Source organism: Athene cunicularia, assembly GCF_003259725.1.
Source record: "Athene cunicularia isolate RWA chromosome 1 unlocalized genomic scaffold, athCun1 chr1_part1, whole genome shotgun sequence".
Taxonomy (NCBI): domain Eukaryota; kingdom Metazoa; phylum Chordata; class Aves; order Strigiformes; family Strigidae; genus Athene; species Athene cunicularia.
The window spans coordinates 95834478-95862443 of NW_020799091.1; the positions used below are offsets into that span (position 1 = coordinate 95834478).

Genomic DNA, 27966 nt, shown 5'->3' on the forward strand with positions numbered 1-27966 from the left:
GCATTCACAATTTATTGGATTAGGGATATTGATGGACACATCCCAAGCTGTAGTACCCACTTCGGAGCCTCCTGTTCCTGACATTGCCCAATACATTCTTGGGCCTGTTGACATTGTCAGTCTCCATAACATCCTGTGACAACAAGTTCCTGACCCACTGTATAAAAAAGTGATCTCTTTTATCTCTTTTAAGATGATCTACTAATTTTATTGTCTGTACTAACTGTGTATACTATTTTTCATTATACTATTGCAGGATTTTTTGACTAACAGTTCTGCATTCATCTTATTCACTGCCTTTATGAGTTTTGTAAATGCCTTGGCTTCCTCTCCAAAACAAAGAGTCTTTTCAGTCTCCTCACGGGGCAGCTGTTTCATCCTCTCTAATTGATGTTTTCTCCTCACCTCTTCTTATGCCACTGCATCTTCCCTGAGATGCAGAAAGTGCTCAACATATCAGCTCAGCAAGGCTTTATATGGCAGCAAAAGCAGGCCGTCCTGATGGTGCCCAAAGTTTTCCTGGGTCTTGGCCACTGCTGCATGTTGAGCTGATGATTTTGGTGAGCTGTGAGGACCCGAAGGTCTTTCCCTCAGCTAGACCTGCCAGCTCTGAGCTCAGCATCACCTATGAGTGTGAGAACAGAGCAGACAGCACTGCTTCCCCATCCATCCCCTCCCAACAGTTGCAACTTAAGATGTATCCTGAATGAAAAAATGTACCCACTCAGGACATTCAGGAAACCTCCACACATTTTTTTGTCCACTTTATTTGTTCAGTCATTGTTCAAGCATTCACAGTATACATCTCAGCTTGAAAAGCCAGCCTCTTCTTGATCACAGTTAACCATAAACTTGTGGTTCCTTTGGAGACTGTTTTGTCTATGAAGCTATGGGCTACTTTGGCAATAAGCATTTCTCATCCCCTCCCTTCCTCTATAAGCAGTTTTTATAAATCTCATAAAAAGTAATTGGACAAGGAACTGAAATCCAAGCTCCTTCCTGAACATCTAACCAACAATTACAGCATGAATGCAGATTAATTTTCTCTGTCTCCCTGGCCCAGTGAATACAGATGTACCCATGAAGATGGACAAGGCTTCTGTGGAAGGGACTGGGACATCTCTTTCCTTCAATGAAGATTGTGTATCCTGCGGTTGGGGTCTTATACACAACACCAGAAGCATCAACAGGAACGTAAGGCAAGGTGAAGGACTTTGCATAGCCTACAACCATAATGATGGAGAAAGCTTAACTTTACAGATCTTAGCACAGTTTGTTAGGGTTAAATTAATGGTTTTGCAGACAAAGAACAGATATGACTTAATTTATTTAAACGGCTGTACAATGGAAATCTCAATCATTTTCAAAAGCCAGCTGAGAGAAGTGACTCACATAGCTTGTAGACAGGAAGCCTCTTTGCAGTTTTCAGTGCTGAATTTCTTTTTCTTTGAATACGTCACTTGTGTGAGTGCAGTTATCTGCTGAGTGGCAGCAACGTGTTTGGCAGTATATAAACATGGAGAAAGACATGGTTCCTGCCCTGAGGAGCTTACAATCTAAAACATGACATGGACTATTCCAACATATAACAATCATCAACTGAAATATAATCAGTCAGCTATAAGAAGACCCATTTTAACAAGAAACTGGAATACCAAATATATATATAAAGGCCACACGTAGGACAGAATGGTGTCTTTGTTCTGTTACGTATTTATATGTTCCTAAGTCTACAGGCATGAAAGGTAGTGATGGTTTGTTTGCTTGAGAGAGTGATTTTATTTTCTTTGGCAGGGCTGCTCCAGTTTGTGCTTCCTGAAGAAAAATAAGGAAAATTAGATTAGAATTTAGCACTCCTTCTGTGATTTTACATGTCTGAGCACTGGACAACACTGGGATGAATTAATTCCCATACAACAGAAGAACCCAGATATGGGAGAGAAGTGATGGATTTTCTGTCCTCAATTTCCAGTTGAGGAACTGGGTCTCCACATCAGCGCACAGTTGGTGAAACCTATGGCAATACCTCAGAGGCAGAGGTAGCCGGGAATCCCACTAGTTCTAGAAAGAGCGTATCATCACACTCTGTCTGCAATGAGGAGAGAGTCCCACCGCCCAAGGGAAAATCTGATGGAAATTCCAACTTTCTTGTAGGCTAACAGTTTTTCCCTAGTAAGTGATTGTCTGATCTTTATTTCTGTGCAGAGGAGAAGAGACAGTAAGAGGAAAAAGAAAACGTGAAAATTAAATTTGAAACCACATCCTGACAAAACTCGAGCAATGCTGGATGCTCTTACATCTATACAGGCGCAAGTTCTGCGTCTCAGATGCTTCCTGTTTTGAGGTTTTAAAGTCACATTTGGTCTAGTTTCAAAGGCAATCAGAGTAATTTTATAGTGTGTCATATTTCTGGTCAGTTGCCTCTCCCTTCACTAGTAATTTTTTTCTTTAACATTGGGACTAAATTTGAGATAGGACTTCAGTTGAGGCATGAAGCTCCTAAAATTTTCAGTGAAATCAGTAGCTGAGTAAGAGAGGAGAGGGATGAATTCTTATCCCAGATGAAAGAGAAGCTGCAATGAGTCTAACATTGGTGCCATGGAAATGGGGAAAACTAACAGACTCATTAAGGACAATAGTTCTGACTAAGCATTATGTGTCAATCCATTCTTGCCATTGCATAGAACAATAACAAGTGCAAAATTTTCAAGGTTTTGATACTTTAAGAACTTATAGAAACTGTGCTGGAGCTTAATAGTTACCTGAAAACCTGTTCAAGAAAGAATGTGTCATATGGAAGTGTACTAAGACTCTTCTTGCTCCTCCACCTCTTCCTGCTTTTCTTCTCCCTCTTCCTGCTTTTCTTCTTCCTTTTTTATAGAAAATAATTGCAGTTATCATGTAGGAATGGAAAGAAAAATAAACAGTTTTGAAATGAAGAGATCTGCTTTTGCAGCTGTCTAGTAAATGCAGTATTATTTAAGTTTAAAAATAGAGAAGTAATGTATAGAGCTTTTAATCTTAACATGCCAGGGCTCTAGCTTTGTGAAGTTAATATGTGCATGCTGGAATACAACACAATACTTGGTTAAGCTGTAAATAGATGTTCAGGATCAAAATGTGAAAATGAAATACGTGTAAATGTGACAAAAAGTTCATCATTTTTAATTATAAGCTTTCTTGGAACAATAAATAAGTCAAGATTCATGGTACAAGAACTAGACTCCTAAGTAATCTAAAAGTCATTTGGAGTCAGATAATATAACCTTGTTTCTGTTTCAAAAGTTCTTATTTCTCTCTTATAAGGGAGAAATGGCACAATTTAAAGGGCCTTTTCTTCAGTCAACCAAATGAATAGTTATCTGAAAGCTAGCATTTGTGTTACACAGACAACAATCTGTGTTTATTGTCTTTTAAGAGCTAGTAAATGCATCTTTAAAGTGTAGTCCTACTCTGAAAAACAGCTGAAAATTGCATTGTAGGCTTCTCTGCTCCTCTTCCAGCAAACTCTTGTTCAAAGGCACTCCTGTGTGTATTAACAAGTTTTATCCCAAAATGTATCTTCATATACTACCTAGACTATAAAAATGATGGGCGTTTCTTCCTGACATACTAATCAATCAGAGAATACATAAGTAGTTTTTCAGTCAGAACTGCAGGTAGTATATAAGTAGCATGGGCCTTAAGTTTCCCTCTCAGACACATACTGTCATACAAGAGTCACATCTGAGTTGCCAAAATAAAATCCTGTTTAAACGTGCGCTTGGGAATGGACCTGTGGCAATTAGATTCCAGAAACGTAGCATGAACATCCGCAAAGGTCGGCTGCATTAGGAGTTCTCGTGTTAAGAAATATTGCCTCTTTTGGCATCTTCCCCCAGGAAAGCTGCCTTTCATTAGCACTCTTGGAAACAGGGCCAGGTAAGCCCACAGGCAAGCAACATCTTTCAGATATTAACAACTTCAGTTCAAAATTCAAGCCAATTACCTTTTACAGAAAAAAAATGGGTATTTTTCTTGCTTGACGCATTAGTGGTGCCAAGGTGCACTAACCAGCCTTAATGACCCTTGCCAGCCTCACTAGGAGCACCCACACTTTGTTTACGGGCCCAGGAGCTCCATTTCAGCTGCCAGGTCCACAGCGCATAACTCTTGACAGCAGGAATGTGTATGTATACACATGTATACATGCATGTATTGCAGTTTGGAAGTGGGAAGATGTGAACGTGTCTTCTTAATTGCAGGTTTGTAGTGGAAAACAGCCTAAAGTAATCATCAGTGTTACTGGGAACACTGAAGAAATATTGAAGGCATAAACTTGCAATGTTGGGCAAAGCAGAAAACTTTACAGTTTTGCACCTGGGTCTTACAAATTCTGGCAAGGAAAATATTTCCTTTATAGGCAGAACTGCTCAGTTGTCAGAATGACTCTTTCGCACTAACAACACTGAAAATTTAATCAGCATGGTGTCAGTTAGCAATTGCCAAAGATATAGTTTTCTTGGGAGTCCTTGGCAAATTTTATTAAAGAATCCGTGAAAGACAATTTCCCTTTCATTTACAGTTTTTAATGATTCAAAACCTATTTTTATTCCCATACAATAAGACCATGATATGACCAATAACTGTCTCTGGCAGAATATAATACTAGTATGTTTACTTTCATGAATAAGAATTTACTAACTTTTGAGTGAAGGACAAGATGGAAAGAGAATTAAAATCAAAATGTTCAAATATACTATACCTCTGTTGCTGCATGTTCTTCCTTGCTTTCCTAGGTGAGTGATACAAAAGAAAATGTTTAAAACGTAGATCAAAGAAAGAATATCAGAGGTCATACAGGCAAAACACAGCAGACATTAAACAATGAATTAGGAAAATTATGTGGAATTCAGTGGATTTATTTTGAGATAATGTCCTCCAGATTAACTCACAAAGCACATCTAAGATAAGCTTTTAGTTTGAAAAAGGGCTATAAAATCATTAAATACAGCTCCCTTTTTCTCAGTTACTTCCAATCAAATCTGCTTTATTGACAAGCAAAGCATTAGAGCTGGGGATTTGTTTGCTTTTTCAGTTGGTTGTTGGGTTTTTTTGGTAATCAGCTGGTCTGCAAAGTGAAAGTTAAATCAGATTTATTCAGAGCCTTATCTATGTTATATATCATCACTCAGAATCTGGCTTGCAGTTCTGTTAACTGTTGTAGGCTGGAACAGATGCCTTGGCTCAAGAGTACTGGGGAATAAGAAATAATACATGCTGGTTTTAGACTGTATATTGAGCAAAAGTGATGAAGAGAAAAGAGATAAAAGAGAAAAAAAAAAAAAAAAAGATTCCAAGCTGGTTATTGGAGAGAAGAGCTAATCTTACACAAAATCCCAAAGAGAGAGGGCAAATGGAATAGTACCATGCAGAAGGCATAGGCGATTGATACGGGTTTGCATAGAATGAGTTGAGATAAGGAAGTGAGCTGCAGTGCTAGGGTTTATATATGGCCTGGGGAAATGCTGAGACAGGGTACAGACTTGCATTATAATATGTTTTTTGAACATATTTCTAAAATAATTCTGCCCTGAAGTGAGCCTAATCTGTACTGCAAACTGATTTAACTGTGACACTGCTTGAAAATTACTGTAACCCTCAAGCTAAAATCTAAAGTTAAAATCATATAGTAAAAATAAGGTAAAATTATTACCATCACATCTAGTGACCAGCTGTGCCATGTGCATAGGAGGTCACAGTCTTTTCCTCAAAAAATGCAAAACCAAAGGAACAGACAAAGAAAGAAAAAGGGACACTATATCCAAATAAAATGGTTCCTCAACCTTCTCTATCAGAGGATGGGGATTAGGAATGAAAAAAGATTAGGAAGAAGTCAAGGATGAGATTGCTGAAGTGATTAGGGAAGGAAAGTATGCAACAGGTTTAAGGTGAAAAAAAATCTAAACAAATAATCTAAACAAATCTTAGTGCAGCTGTCCCTTGGTGACCCAGGCTGAAAGCTGTTCCTGTTACTTATTACTGGATTTGTGTAAGGGACTTTCTATTTCAACATCTGTTCTGGGCTTTTCTGGATGCTTGTGTGAATGGGGAGCTCGAGCTGCTGAAGCCCAGGCAACCTAATGCGAGATGTGTGAACAACCTGCTGCACTGTGCATTTAGCCTGCCACTTCTAGGAGGCAGCTGCTGACTTAAGACTTCTGTTTTTCATAGGCCTGGGGTCTCTCGCTGGTTTCCTCGTGGTCATAACAGCCTGAGACAAAAATCTGGAGCTTCTGGACCCCTGCATCTCTCAGCAAGGTCAGCAGAAGTGGTAGGGGAGGGCTGCAGCTTCCACGTGTACCCACATTGACTGTCAGCTGCCATTCCTGCTACTGAGGGATTGGTGGAGCCTTCTGAAATCTGGGACCCTCCATGCAGCTCCACAGTTGAGACAGTCACAGTTTATTTTGTTATCTGTCTTATGCTCATTGCCAAAGACTGAGATTTACCTCACCAAGACTCTTCTAGAATTTTTCCATAGCACTGGCATTTCTCCTGCAAACCCACTGGAGAAAAGCTGGCTGGGTTACACTCACTCAAGAGACTCGGTTTTAAACTGGTTTGAAACTGAGTGCTAAATAAAGCCAAAATGCCAGTACCAGATTCCCACTTGTATATTAATTCAGAAGTAGAACATAAAACTGCAATGTTTAAATCAGGGCGTTTTGTTTCGAGGGTTTGTTAAAAGAGTAAGTTGACACTCCAAAAGGGACCTGACTACTGTTCAAAAGATGCAACTGTTTGGCTGCAAAGCAGAGTAGTCTGCTGATAAAAAGGTCGCCCTTTCAGAACTCAGTGTACAAAGATCAGCTCTTAACAAGCTAGAAGGAAAAACGACACGGTTTGGGAGAGCACTCGGAAAACATCTGTCAGTGTGGTCAAGCAGTCAAACAAGATGTGCTGGGCTGCAGAATGAGAGGAAGAGAGGGATATACTGAAAATACTGTATTGATACTATATGTGACCTTTATGACCTAACATCCAGTGGAGATACTCCAATGGCAATCTGACAATCTTTAAATGTATTTAACTTCATAAAACCCTGGCCAGGTAACAAAATGTTATTCTAGCTTTCTTTTATAAGGGTAAAATGAGATACAGAGGCAAAAGGTGGAATTCATCTCACTGCAGCTGCTCAAAATTGTTCTCATCAAAACTCGTTCTTTGTGTGCTGCCTGTAGGGAACGAGAATACCAGAATTTCTACAGAACGATTCATGCCATCCCAACAGAAGCGATAATTGGGATGAACTGTGGCAAGGCAGACAGATGCCACGCCACTGAAGTGATTTGTCCTAGATGACATGGGAAGTGGGTGGTGGAACAGGATTAAAAATAGGATTTTAACACAGGGGCGGGAGCCCCTGGTACCTTGCTGACCATAGTGATGATTACCCTCTCTGAAAATGAGTGAGACAGGAACAGAAACAGTGGGTTTTTTTCTTCCCTGAGGAGCTAATATACACCTGTCATGATGAAGGTGGGTATCAGAGTTGGATAGTTTCAGGAAGACTTTTCCTCCTCCTTATCTAAGACCATGTAAGGACATCTCAACACTGCCAAGGCTGTGCAGGTGAATGGGGAAGATTTGTAAGACTAACCATATTTTATGCCCTCGTAACCACAGAAAGATCTTTTCAAACACACTATCTTGCCTGGTGCTCTCTCCTCTGACACTCCCCTCCCTGTAAAAGGAAAGGAGAATATATTTTCCACTTGCAGCTCCAATCCATTCCGTGAGAAATGGAGCAAGGTGCTTGTTGTATAGGAGTGCTATTGCATTATGTCATTACAAAACCTCTCATACACAGCTGCTTGACACATTCACAGACATGTTCCAGCATTCTGTTCTCATTTGAAAAACATTAGAGTAGACTGCCAGCCAGAATGGCAAGTAACCTAATCCAACCAGGGGATGCACTGCAGTTTTACGATGAGCTTCTCTTAAGAGTCAAGGAAAAAGGTATTTGATGGCACTCACATGACAGCTGAAATTCATAGAGACATGAGAAGTGCTTGGATATAATTTAAGGAGAAATTCCAGTTCCCACTGAGGACTGTTTCTCCTCATCGTCATCCTGAAATTTTAAATGGGACTTCCCAGTGCCTGAGAATTGCATGAGACTGTGTAAAAGGGTGCTTTCCAGCCTAACAATGACTAGTTCTGTCATTGTTAAAAACAGTAACGGGGAAAGGCTTACAGAGAGGTATTTCCTCTGGAAAAACATTGCAGCTAAATTGAAAAACAAAACAAAACAAAACAACCACGACTGGTTTGTTCTTTAGTGAAAGAGATGATGCATTAGTGACAGATATTCTACTGGGACCATCTGATCTCCAAACCACAGAAGACCCGACAAATGTAAGTGCTTGATCCAGCAGTAGGCCTGCCTCTTTGGGAAGAGAGTCACCTGACACTGCAACATCAAAATAAATCCATCCTTAAATGTCAAACTGTCAGAGCAGCAGGAGAAATAAAGCAGCTGGATCCCTATCTAGACACAGGATCCATTTGCGCCTAGTCCCTCCTGGGTGTAGAACCTGGCCAGTAATATAAACATTCCACTGAGGAAGACACTGGCACACAAGAGGATTGTCCCTTTTTTGCAGGATCCATCTACATTTCAACCACAAGTACTTCACTGATGTTAGCTAATTACAGGGTATTATACTAGGGAACTGAAGGAACTCAGATAGCTTCTTCCAAGAACCTTTAGCACTGCAGTTTGAGATCTGCCCTTGTGACTAATATCAGACCATGATGTAGGCAGAAAGGATAGCAGTGGTCTCCATTTCTGCACTGCCCAGGGTTTTCTGCATGGCCTGGAGAAGACTGTCAGATCTGGCTTGCTGCAACAGCAGTCAATGCTGGTACATGACAACAAACATTAACAACTAAATTTACGAGTGCTGCAGATGCTGGCCATTGATAGCAGCAAATTTTTCCACACAGAAGGACTCAGATGTCTAGTCCTAAATTATTCTCCTTAACTAGGGTCTGGTTCCAAATGAGTGTTTAAAAAAAAAAAAAAAAAAGCTTATGGTAACAAGTTGCAAAAGGAAACTGTTAAATAAAGACAAACACTGTTATTCAAGATTCAGAGCAAAGTTCCCTGGAGTTTTATCTAGGTGTAACATCACCATGATATCAAAGAAAATGCATCCAAAAGACAAGCAGGACCACTCTGCAATCAGTCTTCCCACCCTGAAGCACACTAGGAGGTCCTGTGGGTTTGTTTCATGCACTTAGCAGAGTTAAAACTCTCATATCACAAATGGAAAATGGAAGAATTACCTGTTGATCTTCTGATGGTGACTGAGCAGACTGAGCCTCTTCATGAGCCCCTTCATCTGCCTTGTCTTCAACGTGCACCTCAGTTTCCTCTGTGGCATCAGACTTTTCTGTCTCCTGGTAACAAATGAGAAGTCATTGTTACCTTCAGGGCACAAAACCAACAATCCATTTCTATAAAACTCTTGATTTTACAGTTTTAGGAGGCATTTTTCTTATTTGGCTTCAGTATTCAAATGAAAATATAAGCTTTTGGACACTTGCTGGCATGTTGATTTGTTGGTAAAGACACAGGGTTTGTGTAGGGAAAAAAAGAATTCAAGCACTTCTTCCTCTTCAGAGCATAGTAGATTCTCTAACTTTTCTGCGGAAAGTTTGATAGAAACCAATGCTCACCCTGATGGCACATTACAGCTTCCAAAAAAGAGGCTTTTTTCACCAGCATGCATTCCAATTAAACTTATCAAGAAGCTACAGAAAAATGCAAGTATTGAAGGATTTCATGTATAGTCTCTTAACTTTCTTGTTTAAAATCATCAGGAAACTGTTCCTCAATTCACACACCAATCTATCAAATCCACTATTTATTCCAGCATTGAGAACTAGCACCTCCCAGAAGACTGTATTTTAAGTGCTCTTTTACTTTCATCTAGGTAGCTGTGAAAGGTCACACTGGATCACACACTGTGTCAGATAAAAGGAGACCTGTATGGCCTCAAGTGGAACAACAGAAATAGGATAAAATACAATATCATGAAGTGCAAAGTCACATTATTTGGGACAGATAATTCTGGGACAGAGATTAGAAACAGAACAGATGTTTCTACTGCACTTTGGGAGCTTGTTAGCTGATGATCATCAAAGAAGAAAAGGATGGATGTATTTAAATAATCACAGGATAGCTAAGCCATGAATGTGATGCGATAGTGAAAGAGGTAATAAATGTGATCCACAGATGTATGAGATGAGGTATAGCTGGTGGAGCTGAGAGCAAATATTAATGTCATTGTATAAGGCCAAAGAGAAACCTCCTCTGGATTGCTCTGTACCGTTCCCGTCACTCAGGCTCAAGAAAGAGAAGTTCAGACTGGAACAGGTGCAGAGGGGGGCTACAGGAATAAGTGAGGGAGTGGAGAGCCTGTCTTATGAAAGAGTGACCAAAGAAAAAAAAAAACAAAATCTTCATTAATTTAATCTATTGAAAGTAATGCTGTGAGGGGATATGATGGCTCTCTAAAAATAGATCAGAGTAAACAACAGGGAGGAATAGGATAAGGAAGAGCACTGAGGTAGATGCAAAATGGGTACCAACCAGCTATAAATAAAAATTCTAACCATCGGCACTGTGAAGTTTTGGAAGAGCTTTCTATTAGAGAAGCAGAGGCAAAGGACCTAATTCATTAAAAGGGAATTTGACCACTTCTGAGAGGTGTTATCTAGTGTGGTTGCCTCCAGCAACAGAGAATTGGGCTCAGGGGAGATCCTGTCCTGTGTCATCCTAAATCCTGCACACTTCGAGCAGAGAAGCTTGCCCCTGATAGAAGACAAGCTCCTTTCTCATCCTTGTGATCAAGCCCTTGCAGCTTATCCACCTGGTCAGTTTGAGTTTTTCTGCTTTTCTATAATTTCATTGGTCTCTGCAGTTAAACAAAAGTCCCCAGTCATGATTCCCTGTCCTTTAAGCTTCACAAGTCCTCCTCCAGTGTCCTCATCACTGTTCAGCCAGTGTACTTAGCCTGCAGAAGCACGACACTAGCATAGCTATCTGGCTTTTATCCCAGAGCAGACTTGGGTGAGTGCTGACTTATCCCATGATGTGGTGTGCATGGCCTCCTGCTGACATGCTTTGCTGGATGGGGACAAAAATGGTAGAAAGGAGGTTAAGAATGTTTGGAAGCAGATATCATGCCAGAGTGAAAACGGATAAAATATTTCTGCAGTTTTATCTTTTTTCCTGAAACTTCACCGTCTGTAAAATTTGGTGCCCTTTTGGCAATTTTCTCCTGAATCATGGAAAATATGTTTTATATGTAAGGAGCTTGCAATGAAAAGAGAGTAGGCAGATAGGCTCTTAAGTTCCCTTTCCTCTCTGCAGAGAAAAACAGAAAAAAAAAAACCTATCAGCAGCAAGCATGCCCCTGCTTGCAATCCCTCCCAGCACTGCACTGCCCCTGCCCTCCTGGCAGCAAAAGCATTTCCAGGGCTGCATGGTGAAGTGAAGGAAGAGGCTGATCAAGATTAAAGCTCTAGAAAGAAAAACATTTCTATCATCTCACACAATTTGCACACTCTGTTACACAGCTGCATGAACGCTTTTGCAAGCATGTGGGGGATGCTTGGGGAGAGGAATGAGCAGCTGGGAGTAAGCAGAAGGAGCCAGAGGAAGGAGGAGGGAGAAAAGACTACATTTTCTGCCAAGATCAGCTCATTTCAAGTACATATAAAACTGTGGGCTCACTGCACTTCGATGCTGGTGGCATTGTTTTTAATAACAGACATACAGAAACATTTGTTTGGCCTAATTTATCTTTTACTTTTCCCCCACAAGCTAACAAAATATTTGAAGTTTCAAATATGTACTAACACAGATATATGTTGGAATTCTCTTGTGCAACATTGTGTTCATAGATTGTTTTTGTAAGCAAACAATAACTTCCTTACAGATACTTTCTTTGCAACAGTTCCTAAAATGAAAAGGAGTGTGTTAATGAAACTAAACTGGTTAGATATTTATTTTCAACATGTATATTAACATTTCATTTTAAAATCTATATATTCAATATTTTTTGGCCGATAAATAAAATACATAATGACTGAAGATGGCATTCTAATTAAAATGAACCTATGGTGTAAAACTATCCATCTCAGATGAACCATATACTTACTCAGAGCATAAAGCAAAAAGAAGTTGCAGCTGAAAGAACTAAACTTTAGAAACAGCATGTTATCAGCCATAACACATGCACACACGCATACAGAGTTCTTGTTAATTACATGGAGAACTGTGATGCTTGGAATATGATCATTATACTAGCTCTCCATAGAAACACAGAATTTAATTTTTAATTAATTTTAAATGAAGTGCCATTTATAAAAACTGGCTGACAGATCATTTTCTCTTTAACTGAAATGTACATATTGAAAATTTAGAATTCAAAGCAGTCTTAGTAGAAGTCTTCTTCAGCTAAAAGACTAAAGCTCAAGTATATAAGGATTTTGGAATATCAAGATTATGGATATTAAGACCAAGAATACAAAGATTAAGGATTTAAGTATATACAAGATTTGAAAACAGACCCTCAGCTCAAGTAAATCAGCCTCACTGCTTTGCATGTGTGCTGCAGATCTGAGCAGGATCTCCTTTATATCTGTGTGTATTCAGAGCTTCTTTACATGCGTCTTGGAGTCAATCTGCACCTTGGTGACAACCTTGATGTGCCCCGGACATATCAGACTCACCCTCTAAGTATAGATCAGCTTGCACATTAGACTCTGGCACCATCACAGCCCCAACTTCTAGCAGTGACAGTTCAATGTAAATACTGGGCAAGTAGGTGTGGTGACAAGTCGTAGCCACCTAACTCAGAGAGAAGTCAGGGCTATAAAAATTAGAATCTGCAGAACTGAAACATGTATTTTGCACTCATCAGGTGGATGTGGCAATGAATTTAACTACAATATTTTGTTGGGAAGCTATAATTTGTTGAGGGAGTAGCAGAAGTTTCCCCTGCTTGCCTAGAAAATAGGCTCAAAAACTGTCCTGGGTCAGGATCCCAGTGGACTGTTTTGTGACACAGCGTCATGGTCATTAAAGAGCTTCTCTACTGCCTGTGCAACATAACACAAAAGATGAGTGGAAAAGGAAAGAGACTGTTTTGAGGCAAGAGTATAAAACATGTATCAGCTTCATATTCATCTTTGTAATGTCTCCATGAGGTAAAAACCCCTAGAAGGCAAATGCTTGCTGACTGTTTTGTGGTGTTTCCATGCTTTATAGTTTGCTTCTTTTATAAATTATCACCATATTCCAGAAAAACAAACAAACAACACAACCAAAGAAAACCAAACCAAAACCCACAAAAAACAACCAACCAAGCAAACAGAAAAACCCCAAACCCAAACCCACACAATTATTTAAGAAGGGATTAGTAGAAAACCCTGTCATATGTGTCATCAGCACCATCTCTTCCACACCTGACTTATTATTCCAGATTCATGCTGCTGGAAATCAATGCCACGAGCCATCCACTGTACTTCATGCTAAGGTTGAATTGACAGCTTAATGAAAGGAAGGCAGAAGCAGTGCAGCAAGGTTATTTGTATGACAAAGCACAGCCAGACTGTCATGCAGTGAAGATGCTGAGAAACCTCTGCAATAAATACTAAAAAACTTGTATATATCTCTTCCAGTTTCAGGAACAGATTCTAAAAGGGACAGAATGTAAATATGCTTCCACTCTTTACATGGATTTTTTAAAAAGACCCTCTCACTTATTTCCACTTTCTGGACCGAAACAGTCACCACCACCACCAAAGCAGCAGTTACTCAGCATAAACCATACCTGCTTGCTACCAACTACTAACACTACTCTGCCTAGCAGAATGTACAGAACATATTATTTGCAACATTTACAAAGTTGTCACGAAATAGAAACTAACAGACTCTGCTGACAGCTGTGAATTAATGAATTCTAAAAAATTGGTACTTTGCTTCATAGACATGCTATCTAACAGAACCTTGCATGAAGGAGCAGATAATATATGAAGTGGGAAGATGGAAAAATGCAATTTTCTTTATCTCATTGATTCTCCATGTCTCTTTTATAATGATTATAATATGTAATACCTGCAGTCCTTTAAGCCTTTCATGGCTTTGTGGATGTTAATTAAATGAATTCTCTCAAGACCCTTGTGAGGTAGGCAAGTAATTTTTATTTCCCTTGGTGGGAGATAGTACAGCTAAAGGAGAAAGTTTAAATCACTTGCTCCTTCTCACACAGGGACTCGGTGTCAAAGACATTTATAGCAACTGTGGCTCTCCTTTGGGTATCTCTTCATCTGTCGCTCTCAAAGCACTTAGCAAAGGCTCCATTTTCTCTCTGCTTTTACAGAAGAGGAAAACCAGAGACATTTACAACAGTGTTTCACTCAAAGTTGCTACACAGATGGCAGCAGAGTTGGACCGGAAAGCAGATCTCGTGCTCCAGGGCAGTTCTTCAGCCAGGTGACCACAATGTACCAGAGTTCTCCTATCCCTCTGGCTCATCACTCTCTTGACTAATTCCTTTTGTTAAATCACCCATGCTAAAGATGTCAACATTTATCATCTAATGTGATCTCAGGATAAGAGAGCTGTAATGCTCTCAGTTATAAAAATTCTAATTAGAAGACTCTGTTAAAGATAAAGCACATTGCTTTCTGTAAAAGGAAGAAAAAGAAAAAAAAATCCAACAAAGAAAATGCATTTTTCTTTTGCTAGAAATATATTAGAACATTTCAAAGTACAGTGGATGAAGAACAATGGGTAGACTTGCTAAAGGAACTTTGTGAAGTCCTGAGTGAGACTTTAAATTACCTCCTCAAGGCAGAAGGAGCGAACCCCCCAGTGCCAGCCTGAGTGTACACACAGAGGATGGAACAGGTCTGCAGCCCAGACCCTCTGTTGGTGGACAGTATAAACCCTGTTTGCTCAAGGTTTGATGCATTTTGGGGGGAAATTAAGTTTTCTTATAATTAAGCCAACTTATAAATTGTATTAGGAAATTCTGCATCATTTGAAAGTTGAACATGATAAAATACTGCTTTGTCTTAACAACAACAACAACAAATCATCAGCTGGAGGCATGGCAACAAGCCTGCAGTGAACGAAGGGAAGTGAGAAGTATTTTCTAGTGTTTACTGAACCGGCCACTTTTTTTCTCCTTAAGAACACTTTGCTGCACCAGCACCTGATATAATGCTTGTCGCTGCCCCTATTTGACATGCTGAGTCACTGCCTATCTTCATCTTTTATTAAATCAAATAAATGGCCCCCATGGAAGGACAGCAGTGCATACCTTTGTGCCTGGAGGAGGAGCAAGACCCAGGAATGAATAAATAATATTTTCTTCTTTAGCAGAGAAAAAGGATTCAAAATCCTAAAAAAAAAAAAAAAAAAAAAAAAAAAAAAAAAGCACAGGAGGAAGAGACTAACCCAGGCAAATCTTTCTTATATTGATGACAATGACTATGCATTTGTACAAGCGCCTGCATTATCTAAGCCCCAGGAAGAGAACTCAGATAAAGGGAATTTCACAGTGGCTTGCAAAATTAACAAATGGGCAAATCTCTCCAGAGACTTACACTTTAATTATATCACATCTGTGTCAGAATCAGTTAAAATTAAGCGTCTCATTTTAATATGCCTCAGCCGTACACACCAAAGCAAAGCTATTCCCATTTAAATGTTAAAATAAAGCTTGCTGTAAGAAAATAGGCCCTCAACCCCCTGGACAGCTTTATGGCAAATAAAAGGCAACAGCCAACGTAATTAATAGCACAAGTGAAATGATAACTAGGAAACAGCTTATTTTAAAGAAAGGTACTTTGGTGAGAAAATACAGTTACCTTTCAGACAGACTTAGCAAAGGACTGTTGTTCCTTCTGACATATATGTACCAGTCAGAACGTCTTGTCTATGTGTGAACTGAAGTTATAAATCATAAAGTTAAAAGCCCATTTCTCTTCAGTGCTAATATAAGTGAAAAGACATGAGAGATGGCTCCTATCCTACCATCTAGAATTTGTGTGGCCTTTACTGTATTCACCTGTACCATTTTCCTATAAATTAAGGAAGATCTGCTATCTCTAGTTTGTTACTGGGAAGTTCATGACTCACATCTTAGAGGTAAAAATCAACATATATTTAAGAACTCAGCAGAAACTCTGGTGATAAGTGACTGGCCCACAATCACACAGCAGCTCTGTGTAGGACAGAAGACTGAACACATGTCTGCTGAGCCCTAGACTACTGCCTTGATCATGTTATCATCCTCCTTCTCATCCCAAATAACTCCAAAAATAGAAGTCTGTAAATAATAAGGTGCTGACTCATCCTTGAGACTTGTTTGTAAAGCTGTGTTAGGACCCGAGTTGTTTTACTGGACTGTTTTAGTATTTCCAAAGAATAAATTACTAGCCAGGGATAATCCTAGGGAAAGGCTGGAGTGGATGGTTTATCAGACACCTTAATATCAACAAGACTAGAATCAATGACATTTCAATCCAGTTTAAAAGAGGTAACATAGCTTCACAGACAGAATAAATGACAGCCCATTTCACTGATTTATCTAAGGGACAGATTGGCTTTCACACAAACCTAGCTACAGGCAGTGGGAACTGCCCAGTATGGGAGAAGCCGCACAGCACATTTTGCCCTGACAAGGCAGAATAGCTGCTGCTGCTCCAGACCACTCATTTTTCACACCATCTCTTCTCTGTTTTCATGTTGCTGTGGGGTTCTCCTTCTTATCTAATCCAGGTCTGCCTTAAGTATTTAAGAAAGCCAGTGTCTGAAGTCTAACCCATAAATTTAGGAGCAATACAGCAAACAAGAACATGAGGATTTTCTGCAATTAGAAGGGCTGGAATTTGACATGGGCCTTGACAGGATATACAAACACAGGAAACTTGTGTCCTCCTGCATACCACATACTCAAAACAGCCTAAATAAACTATGGCAGAACATGTCAATAGCTGGGAAACAAAGAGAAGACTATAACAAGGGAGGGCCATGAAGTGGACTTGATATTTTAAATGTCTTGTTAGTTCCTCCCCAGAGGAAAAGCAACAGATGGCACATGTACTAATAATCTCCAGAGACACATAACCTTGTAGATAACCAGATCTGAGGACACAAGCAAGATGTGTAAATGACCAGATGAACTCCTTATCAGAAGAGGACACAACCTTCTACCGGATCAAGTATTCCTTGGCAACTGGTAGCGTACAGTGACATCCCACAGTAAATGTGGTATCTCAAAGTAAATGGAAGGTCACTTACCTTGCCTACAGTGAGGACCAAGTTATTATATATTTAGCATGGCATAAAAGCATAAAAGCAGGACTACAGTGATCATGAAGAAGTTTTCGTATTGCATATTTGCAATCTTACTCTCCTAATGGCAACTTTTCACACCTCCATTCATGGAATGACCAAAGATAAGAGTTCCCGAGGCAGGCAGTAAGAAAAATGAGCAGTAATAATTTACTTCAGGTAAGCAATGACATTATATCTACATGAGAAGACATAAATTGTCAAGGAGGAGGGTAGTGATGTCATTTGTGTTTGGAACAAGTCTTTGAAAAATACAGTGAAACATATTTATTTAAAAAAAAAAAAAAAAAGTACTCCATGAGTTTTTCTTTACGATATGAGTGCATATGCACATATACACTCTATGCGATCATCCTTTGTATGACCACCATGGAAATGCCAGACAGCAAAACAGCGAACTCCAGTTGGACATCAGCAGAAAGTTCTTCCCCACGTGAGTGGTATGGCACATCAAGTCAGAGCGCACAGAGAAAGTGTGAAAATGCCGTCCTTGGAGACTTTTGAAACTCAGGTGGCCAAAGCCCCAGGCAACATAAGCTAACTTTAAAGCTATTCATTTTGAGCTGCAGGCTGGACTACAGACCTCCAGAGGTCCTTATGATTTCCATATCTTCGATTTTAGCAGTTATATGAAGCATCAGATAAAAGCCTTATCTAATAATTCAGCGATTCTTTTAAAAAAATATGGACATGGGTATTTTATTCTATGGATTTCAGTTTACAAACAAAAGCATAGATTTCATCTTACAGAGAAAACCAGAAGTTTACATTCCATTCCTTTCCTAGTCTCCTAGGGGCTTTTGTTAAGCAAAAGCAAAGACAAGAGCAACAGAGTGCTCAATATATTTAGAAAGTGACACAGATGCAGACGTCTGTCTAGACATGAGCAAAGAAGCAGCTTAAGAAAAAGATCAAATAAGAACATAACTGCCAGCACTGATGGATTAGAATGGATATTTGAAATTGGTACTATAGCCAGGCATACAAAATTAATCTATTTCTGATCTGTTTCTTCAAGTGGCAATAACAAAGATCTGAAAGAAAAATAAGACTCAAGATATTTATAAAACAGTCTTATGCTTTTCTGACCTCATGGAAGCTGGTGCATTTTCATAAATGCATCTGTAAGAAACCGCCATTTTATAGTACAAGATAGGATGTGAAGCAGCTCTTCAGGGTCAGCCAGAAGATGCAAATACTTGTATGTATCAGCAGAAAAGCAGATAAGCAACAGGAGTGCATTTACTTGCTCATTATGTCAGTTTATTCCAGCATGAAAAGGAAGCCTCTTCACCTATCCCCATCATTCCCTCTTTCCTTACTCCCACCCCTAAAATTTCACTGAACTGCGGAAGATGAGACTGGAGAAGATCTTAAAGGACTATTTCTCCAAGGCAGGAACCACTACACTATTCCTGATAGATGTTTCTCCAATTCATTCAGAATGACCTTTAATGAGATGAGACAATCTCCTGAAGTTGTTTTTTCTGATGTCTGTCTTAAACTTTCTTTGCTGCATTTTTTTCTCATTACAACTTGTCCCACTTTCAGTGAGTGTGGAGCAGAACACATTTTACAAAATCCTAGATCCACAGGACAATTCAGGTGGGAAGAGATGTCAGGAGACTATCTAGTGCAACCTCTTGCTCAAAGCAGAGTCAATACTTAATTCAGATGAAGAATGAATTGCTTTTTGCTACAGCCCTTAAAATATTTGAAGGTTGTCATGTCTGTCCCCAAGTCCCTCCTTCTCAAGGTGAGGAAGGAAATCTTTTATCTTGAATTTTCATCTCCCAAGGCCAGTGTTCCCAGGCCAGAATGCGGCTAATGTGTATACACACGCACATGTGTGAATAAGAACCCAACATACAGGACAATCGATAGGAACAGAAATGAGGGAAAAGACTGATCTCAGAAAGGAGAATGAGCAGAAATTAAATGTAACAAGTTTGGCCAAAAAACAAAGGACTACCTGGGAATGAAGAAAGAAACAAATTAGTAGGAAGGAGAAAGAGAAAATAACAAACTAACAAAAAAAAAGAGCATAAAGAGCTTAAAGAGTTTGACCTGTTTAGCATAGCAAAATGAAGATTAATGAAGATTAATAGAGGATGATTTGTAAATGATTCCCATTTACAAATACATTGGACTAGAGCTGTTTAACCTAAAGGGCGATTTTGGCATACCAGGAAATGGCTATAAACTGGCTGCATATACCCAGGCTACAAATTCAAAGGTTTCTAGATGCCACGAGACTGAGGTCCTTGAAGACTGTACTAACAAGAGCAATATATTTTAAAGGGACTTTAATGATTCAAGATACTGGACTGGAGCCCATGACTCAGGCAGACCTTTGCAATTTTCAGCCCTATTTTTAATAAAGTAGTTGATGACAAAGTAAGTGGGACACAGGGTAAGATAAGAGTTAAGAATTTAGATCATGTAAACCTTAAACAGCATAAAACAATTCTAGATTTCAGAACGATGGGTCTGCTGGACCTGCACATGTTATGCAGGGAAGTGGAATGCAAATCCCCAGCTTTATATTGTAGACATGTTGCAGAAGACATCATGTCACTTGGAGGAATTTTGCACCAGTCTGCCAGCCCCTGGCCATGTTCTCAACCAGCCCACATAATCCCACTTCACATTCACTGAGCAGCTCCCTTGAGGCACCTTCCCCTGAGGAGAAAGGTAAGGCTCATGAACTGATATGGATATCCTTACCTTATTTATTTGGAAATAATGATACTACAAATTAATCTTTGTTATGCACCCACTGGGATCATTAGCTACGAGCTTTGAGAGCTGGGTACATTAGAATTCTGGAGACTTTTAGGGTAATTGTAAATTTGATTTAGTTTTTAAATCAGTAGCTGCAACTGCTTTCTGGACCCCTTTCCACATGAAGGTGTCTTTGCAAAGGACTCTTTCTTAAATTTATTTCAAGATGTAGATTATTTGGCTTCCTGAAATATCTTCAAACATGCAAACAGCTCCAAAACTGTATATTTATCATTCACTGGCAAAGCTGACCAGCTGCAACACTTTGTAAGGCAATTACTCTTTAATTGACTATATAACCTCTCCAGAGAATATCAGAAATATTTATTGCAACATCGGCTGCCACGATATCCAGAGCAAAATGTATCAAATTATACTTTTTATTGGTGCAGACTGGGTGTCGAAATTCACATGAACTCTAACCTACCAAGTTCTGTTTTAAGATTCCTATGAGAAAATGAGGAAACAATTGCACTCCATTATTCATACTAGCCACTTTTGCTCTGAGAGCACTGAAATTAATTCTCAGAATTTAGCGGCATGTAAATCCCTTCTCTCTCAAAACAACCTTTGCAGTAGTTCACACTGGATTTGCGGAGTAACTTAAAACTGAGCTCACTATGTGATCTGCGTTTCAGAGTACTTTGCAGGTTCATTTCAGCAATCATATCAGAGTACTTTCCAGACTATGTGTTTCCATCCAGACTATGAGAAAAAAAACTGTCTCAGAAATCTCTTTTGATTAATGATCCTAATATTCATGTTGGTACAGTATTATCTATCATCGATCTGAACAAATTATCTCAAGAGAAGTAACTTGTTACAGGCATATATGAAAATACGAAAGTATCTGATGAGTGTTACAATTTCTGTTATGAAGAGTTGGTTATTTACTGAATAAGCAATATAATTTCAATAATTCAATCCATATATTAGAACTACTTTAGTCAACTATAATTCCTAATTATTTGCATAATATCATGGAAAAGAAACATTCCTGTTCACAGCCCCTGGTGCCTCAGACATCTACTTTACTTCCTAGTGGCCCAGATGAGTCTGTGTCAAACAAATACCAACATTCACTACACAAAACTAACTGAAAGTTCAAGAAGCAAAGAGCAATACAGCTAGAGGCAACAGATCAGCCTTGGTATGAACCCCATTAGTCTCAAGTATTGTCAGACCACATAACTGAACATTTACTACTCCAAGTGCAGCTGAGCTGTTGACATAGCTGTCCTCATAGATTATCCTGAGATGTTGAGTAAAGAAGCCTTAGTATCACCTAGACAGTACTGCCTTTGGTCTTCAGGAGCTGAAGTGAGAGTGTAGGCAGAGACCCAACACCAGGACAACTTGTGAGCGAGCTACACAGGAGGAGGTAGGGCAATGTGAGAGGAAAACACACAGCTCCTCACAGGCAGCAAACTGCACACCTTGCAATGAGCTCTGGGTCCTACATAGGCTCTGGATCTGCATGGGATAATTATACATTCTGTATAAGCAGAGTTTCTCTAGACAGTTTTCCCTCCATGTGTATTTCTCTCTTAAAAAGGATTAATCTTTCATTTCATCGCTTTTCTGTGCCTAAAAACTGTTTTTTAAGAATTGTTCTTTCAAAGGGAATCTCAAATTGTCTTAAGGAGCTTGTTTGACACTTCCTACTAATGGAAGAGTCACTTTCTGTGGAAGAAGACTATCTGAAGGTATTTAAATTTCCAAACAGCTTCTTACCCCACAGTACCGCTCCTCATTGAAGATCTGTGGAGGGAGAGGAATTCCATTTTGAGGCTTTTTTTCACCCGGGACATTCTCTCTCATCCATTTCCTGTTGTCTTCATCACCTGCTATGTCCATTTGCTGAAAGTCAATCTTGTTGGCTTCTAAAAAGCCCACTACTTCTTGCTGTTTCTTTTTGATCTGGTTATGAAAGAGGAAAACCAAAATTCTTTCTTGAAAAAGAGAACTGATTTCTAAAAGCAATTGCTATTACAAGCAGAACTAATACAAGTATGTCAGGTTGAACCCACTACTCCAGTAGTCCCCAAACTTTATGAAGCTGAGATCCAGAACTGCTTCTTGGCATCCAAAACACTGCCATTACTTGCCCACCCAACCACCCCCAGCTTCTTTCTTTCCACCTTGGAAGCAGTGATACCTCCATCTAAGAAATGAAGCTCAGCAAGAAGCCTCCTACTCTGTTCCCAGATCTGTGAGTGTGGTGTGCAGATACCTAAACTAATCCTGCCTAAAATCAGCACAGGTCTGAGAATTTACATATTCTCCTCAACGTGTAGCTGTCCCCTTTCCCCTACTCATTACATATGACATTTAGCTTTCTGTGAGCCACATGTTTCTCTCTGTCCCTGTTCATTAATGCTAGGTGTAATTAAATATGAGTGGAAGCTCAATGAAAATCCAGTATAGTTTAAGTCCTGTGCTTGAATATTTCACACATTACATAATGACGTTCCGGTTGGACCATGAAGAACATATTACATACAAATAAAGCATATTATACACAGTTTCTGTGCCACCTAAAATTCAGTCACATCCCTTACTCCCTTTGATGCTAATTCTTTATGGACCTAGGCTTATAACCTGCCCCTTTACTTGGGAGATGTAATACTCACTACACATCTCTACTAAAGGAATGCTACTCCTAAGCAACATTTAAAGAACTTCTCCATTCTGTATACGCCTAACTTGTCTAAGAGCTCAAGGCCAAATTTTAGCCCTACAAGTATTGCAGCTTTTGAAACAAGCACTGTTTGGACTGATCTCTAACAATTCTCTCAAGCTTCCCTTTGGTCACAGACAACTAAATTACTATCTAGCACAATCACATTCCAGACAGAACTCTCTTCTCCTCCCAGTTATGGTACTCCATGCAGCAAGTTCGTGTCCTATATAGACAGTAGCTAGACTGATGTTCTACATACAAGGCATTCATACGATTTGAAGCCATGTTTTCCATAAGTCAGACATCTGAACAACTGAATTTAAAGTGACACCAAGCTAGTGTAAATCAGTCTGAGACATACAATGAGACAATAAATAATTAATGGATTATGTATTTTTGTAATCTAATAAACCTGAAAAGCTGAAGTGATAGCCTATTATGTTGGAAGAATGAATTTTCATGATTAAGGATAACATTTCTTTTTCATGTTTAAATAAGTAAGCATCTATCTATATAGCTATGCTTGCTTATAAAAAAATAACCAACATAAAATGCTGTACATTGTTATGACAACAACAGAGGTTTATGGCGTGCTAAAAAAAGTACCTCCCTTTGAATGGAAACACTAATCCAAAGTGTTCAAAAGCCATGCAGTTGACAGATTTTGAAGGTGCTCATTTATATTCTTATTTTCACTTTTCAAACGGAGGTAATTTTCTTAGTAGCTATTTAGCTGCAGTTATTTGCAGAACACATTCAGGTGGCAGAAAGGATTGCTTGAAGGACACATCACTGGAGGAAGTGACAGGATAACGTTTGTATAAATGGTTAATAAAATCTGCATGAGCCAGTACTAAGAATTTCATCACATGCTCTGAAAGCCCATGTACCGAAGTGCTGTCAGCTGCAAATCCAGCATCAGCTTGTCTCTTTGGACACAGGCACTGAAGTAGATATGGAATATCCTGGAATAGCTAGTGTCCCAGAGGGATAGTGCCTCTGAGTAGATAATGGAAACTGAGATACAGATTCTGTGCTCCCTTGCTTATGGTTGTAGTTGTAACTCTTAGAGTTAAACCTGGATAAACTTTTTTTTTTTTCTTTCAGCTTGAGTTTCCTAATACACAGAAGGCTCAGACAGCACCAGAACTGAAAGCAAAAATTAGGAGAGGGTTGTGTGAAAAATGAATGCTGCAGAAAAATAAAAAGTTACATGCAATTAAGCCTGCATAAGGAAAAGGCAAGATGTTTCTCATTATGATAGCAACTATAAACTATGCAGAAGATGTACTATGTCTTAAGGCTTACAATTAACTAGGGTTTAGGCAGAGCCAAAGACTTGGGCACACACTATGAAACCATAAAGCAAGTCTCTCCTGTGGCTGGCACTAGGTAGCTGGGCAACCAGAAGAATCTCTCCAGCAAACAGTACTCAGAGAGGGAAATCTTCCAGGACTTAACAACACAGAAGGCATGCAAAGGTTTTCCCAGAATGAATGAGATTGCAGGAGCTTGTCTGTGCCCTCACTTGTGTCTGATGGCATGGGAAGAATTCCAATTACTTGGGCACAGATTACCTGAAAAGTGATGATGAGCAGGATATTATTTCATCAATGTCATTTTCCCTTTCAACAATTCTTAATTTTCACTATCCCTAGTTGCTAGACCCTTAAAATAAGAAAAAAAACCTGTTTTAAATATATATTATCTAGGTAGAGTGTAAGAGCTATAGGTAATATTACTTTCCCCTGATGCATAATTAAATATTATCATCTGTATTCTCACAACCCAGAGTATTGACCAGTTACCTATGGCAGAAGCAAATGGTACATAGTCAACAAGTCACAAAAAGAGGAACATCAATGTTGATAAGCAGAGCTGTTATAGCTTCTGGTTCTAACACTACATCGACAACCTATTCCTGATAATTGTTCTTATTTATCACATGCTATCCTCTGATTTTACTTGAAAATGATGTGAAATTTGAGCTCAGATTTAAATATGGATAGATTCACAGTCACAGATGACAAACCCTTACCCTGTATTTTAGAGGACATAATTCAAAAGACATACAGTCGTTTTGAGACCTACAGGTTTGAAGGTGGGCAAGTGCATTAGATGTCACCAAAGCCACTGGGAATAAAAGGATTTTAGAGGTGCTCTAACTCTAATGTTGAGCAGCAGTAAGCAAGACTTCCTCTGTGTAAGACATGGATCCCCTTTGTCCTGTGATTCATGGTACCTTAGAACTTTGCAGGATATTGCCCATGTCTAAATAATTCTGCGGCTAGAAACAAAAATATTTTATTTTTTTACTGCTTGCTTCAAGCCAAGCGTTTAGTATTTTTTAGTGCTATAAATAAGTGCCTCCACTTCTGCTTACCTTAATGAATAGTTCAATATTAGCTAAGTTTGGAGCAGAAAGATAATAAAGCTGAAGTTATTTAAAATAAATTTCTGAAACATTGAAAGGAAAAATACAAACTGCAGATTTTCTCTAGAGCCTCAGTGAACTACATCATTCAAGCATCTGATGTAGAGCACCAGAATGTTACTGGATTCACTGTATTCACTTTTAAAAAATGTTTATTAACATGATAATGAGTTGCAATTAGTAGTATGACTCTGTAGTACATAGAATAGAAACGTTTTTCATTCTTTACCAATGATCTTTTGCTGATTTACACCAGAGGATGCTGGGCCCATCTTATTTTGAAATTCAGAACGAGCAACACACATTTGATGGAGATCAGACACATTGAAGAGAGCACTGGTGCTACTAGGACAATTTAGATTTCCAGTTTAAGCTCTTTAGGGATTAAATTCATTCTTCTCATCAAAAGCTGTACAAGGCTGATACAAAATTTGTTTTTAATAGGATTTTAGTGATATATTGGGGTCTGTGCTGGCTCCCTGCATGAGTGAGTTTTATTTTATATACAGCAAACTCATTAAAGGTTCACTGAAATGATACCTTCCATGCATTTTAATCAGTGAATGTGGGAAACCACACCCAGATGAACATTGTTTTACTTGGCATTGCAATTTCATATCAGTAATTTGAACACATGCTGCTGCCTTCTGAGATTTCTACAGCTATACATAGACCCAACACACCAGCAAGAAGGGAATAGAGGCATATCGTGGTGTAAAGATGCCATACCCTTCCTTCCAGTGTATGTATGGGATCTCACTAACAGCTTTTGTGGGCTGCTAACATGCAGTGGAGACTGACATTAATAAGCTTAAAACCTACTACAGTTTACTAGCAATAGCTATCTTTCTCAGCAGTAATAAACCACAGTAGCAATGCTTAACAGCTCCAAACGGCTGGATAAAGCTTGCACGTTGCTCAGTGTTCAGTGTAGCATATGCATCCCTTCGCTGCGGTCCAAGAGGAAAGGGGTTAGTTATAGCTGCTAGCTGGGAGGAGATACAAGGAATGTGTTGGTTCAGCTAGGGCTAAATATATGATATGCTTAGTTTTAATTGCGTAAGTGATCTCTGAATGTCAGTGTTTAATGAAAGCACTCATATAACTGACTTGCTGAACTATAGCCCCAATGCTATAGCTGGAGTGGCAGCAGCAGTGCGTGCCTGAGGCACATGAGATGATGATGGTCCGAACACACACATACTGAATGTCTACACTGGGATTTCAGTCACGGTCACAGCTTTCCCCAGACAATGGATGAGTGGCAAAGGAGGTAGGGATGACTTTTCTTAGTCAACCAAAGGACACCAAAACAGGAGGCCAAACTGGAGGAAAAAACACTGTCAATGCACAACATATGGCAGTTTATAAAGCTACTTGAGCAGTAATTGCTAGATTACAAATTACCAAACCTGCAGTTTCCAACCTGCTCTTCTTTTTCTCCCTTGCATCTGAGGTTTCTTATTAAAAAAGAAATGCTAAAATGTCAATAGTAAATTTAGAGTGTTGGGCTTAGCAATAGGCTGGCGAAACAAGCTGATGAGAACTACAAACTTCCTCAGCTGTATTCCAATTTAAATTTTAGTGAATGACCCCCGCCTCATTTTCTAGAGATGATGGCCCCATGAACAGAGGGTGGTTTTTGGAGCTTTTCCACTCTCAAAGCTTCTTAAGGACATGAAGCTGGTATCAGAGAGATAGCAGCCAGTTTGTTTAGCCATGTCACCGGGAGTGAGCGACTGCCAAAAGAAAACTGCAATCTGAGCTCATCTGGGAACTGGATATAAAAGGAAACAGTCCTTTCCCGATTTCCACCTCCCACTGATTTCCAACCTCCCTACTATTCACATGCCCTTCCCTTCAGCTAATACACTATGCTGACAGCTACAGCAGTAGATCTCAATACTAAAAATCATCAGTACAGCATTTCAAGAGACACACACACCAAAAAAATAATAACAACAACAAAAAAAGAAAAACAGAAAACCAAAACAAAACAGTACACCTTGGGAAAGGGAGGGAAGTGGGGAAGAATTTTATTCGGCATAACTTTATACAGCTTACTTTGGCTCCAGACTCTTTCTTAGGCAGAGCTCTCCTTTTGCAGGAGCAGAGTCCTAAAGTCTCTTTTGAAAACAAATACATTAATTTCTACTGTAAACAATCTATCTTAGCTTTTATGCAAATACAATATCCACTTTTTCCTTCTTCAGTGAAGATATATTGCATATACTTTTTCGAACAGAAGAAAGCCTATTAAATGACAGATAATTTATATGTAAATGTTATAACTATAGTACAACCACGCATGCAAGCAAGCCTGCATTAACAGGAACTCTCTACATCCTGAGTAGCTTTCAAGAATAAGTTGTTCTGTGCAGACTAGAAGAAATTCAGCGTTTTTTTCTCCCTGCAAACTCAGGCTTTCCTTGGATCTCCTAGGCTAATTTACAAATCTGATCCCAGCAGAAAGAGGAGTATATTAAATGAGATACCTACCGCTGTAGACCCTGACGATGTGGCTACAAAGACTTTGATCACCATGTTGACAGTGATGGAAATGAATCAGCAGAGCACGCCTGCTATCCCCAAGTAACCACAGTCCCAAGAGGAATCCAAGCGTTCGGCAGCTCCTTG

At 39.2% G+C, this 27966-nt stretch overlaps 1 protein-coding gene across 2 annotated transcripts; it reads right to left on the reverse strand.

The window, feature by feature from the left end:
• Nucleotides 1-1309: 1309 nt before the first annotated feature.
• LOC113476787 (SH3 domain-binding glutamic acid-rich-like protein) lies at nucleotides 1310-27966 on the reverse strand. 2 transcript variants are annotated; one of them, XM_026842718.1, is made up of 7 exons: nucleotides 27829-27966; nucleotides 21947-22132; nucleotides 15390-15470; nucleotides 9337-9450; nucleotides 4745-4774; nucleotides 2763-2870; nucleotides 1310-1815 (listed from the first exon to the last, which is right to left on the reverse strand). In XM_026842718.1, the coding sequence occupies exons 1-6, from the start codon at nucleotides 27871-27873 to the stop codon at nucleotides 2805-2807; spliced, it is 522 nt and encodes a 173-aa protein (XP_026698519.1). In that variant the 5' UTR covers nucleotides 27874-27966; the 3' UTR covers nucleotides 1310-1815; nucleotides 2763-2804. The 2 variants fall into 2 exon arrangements, with proteins under 2 accessions (XP_026698519.1, XP_026698528.1); XM_026842727.1 differs by lacking the exon at nucleotides 15390-15470.

Excerpts from the sequence above, each read along its gene's own strand:
- LOC113476787 (XM_026842718.1), bottom strand. The coding sequence starts at position 27,873 with ATGGTGATCAAAGTCTTTGTAGCCACATCGTCAGGGTCTACAGCG. Across the intron at positions 22,133-27,828 it reads CATCGTCAGGGTCTACAGCG|ATCAAAAAGAAACAGCAAGA; the intron begins GTAGGTATCTCA and ends TTTCATAACCAG. Across the intron at positions 9,451-15,389 it reads CTCCTCCTCCAGGCACAAAG|GAGACAGAAAAGTCTGATGC; the intron begins GTATGCACTGCT and ends ATTTGTTACCAG.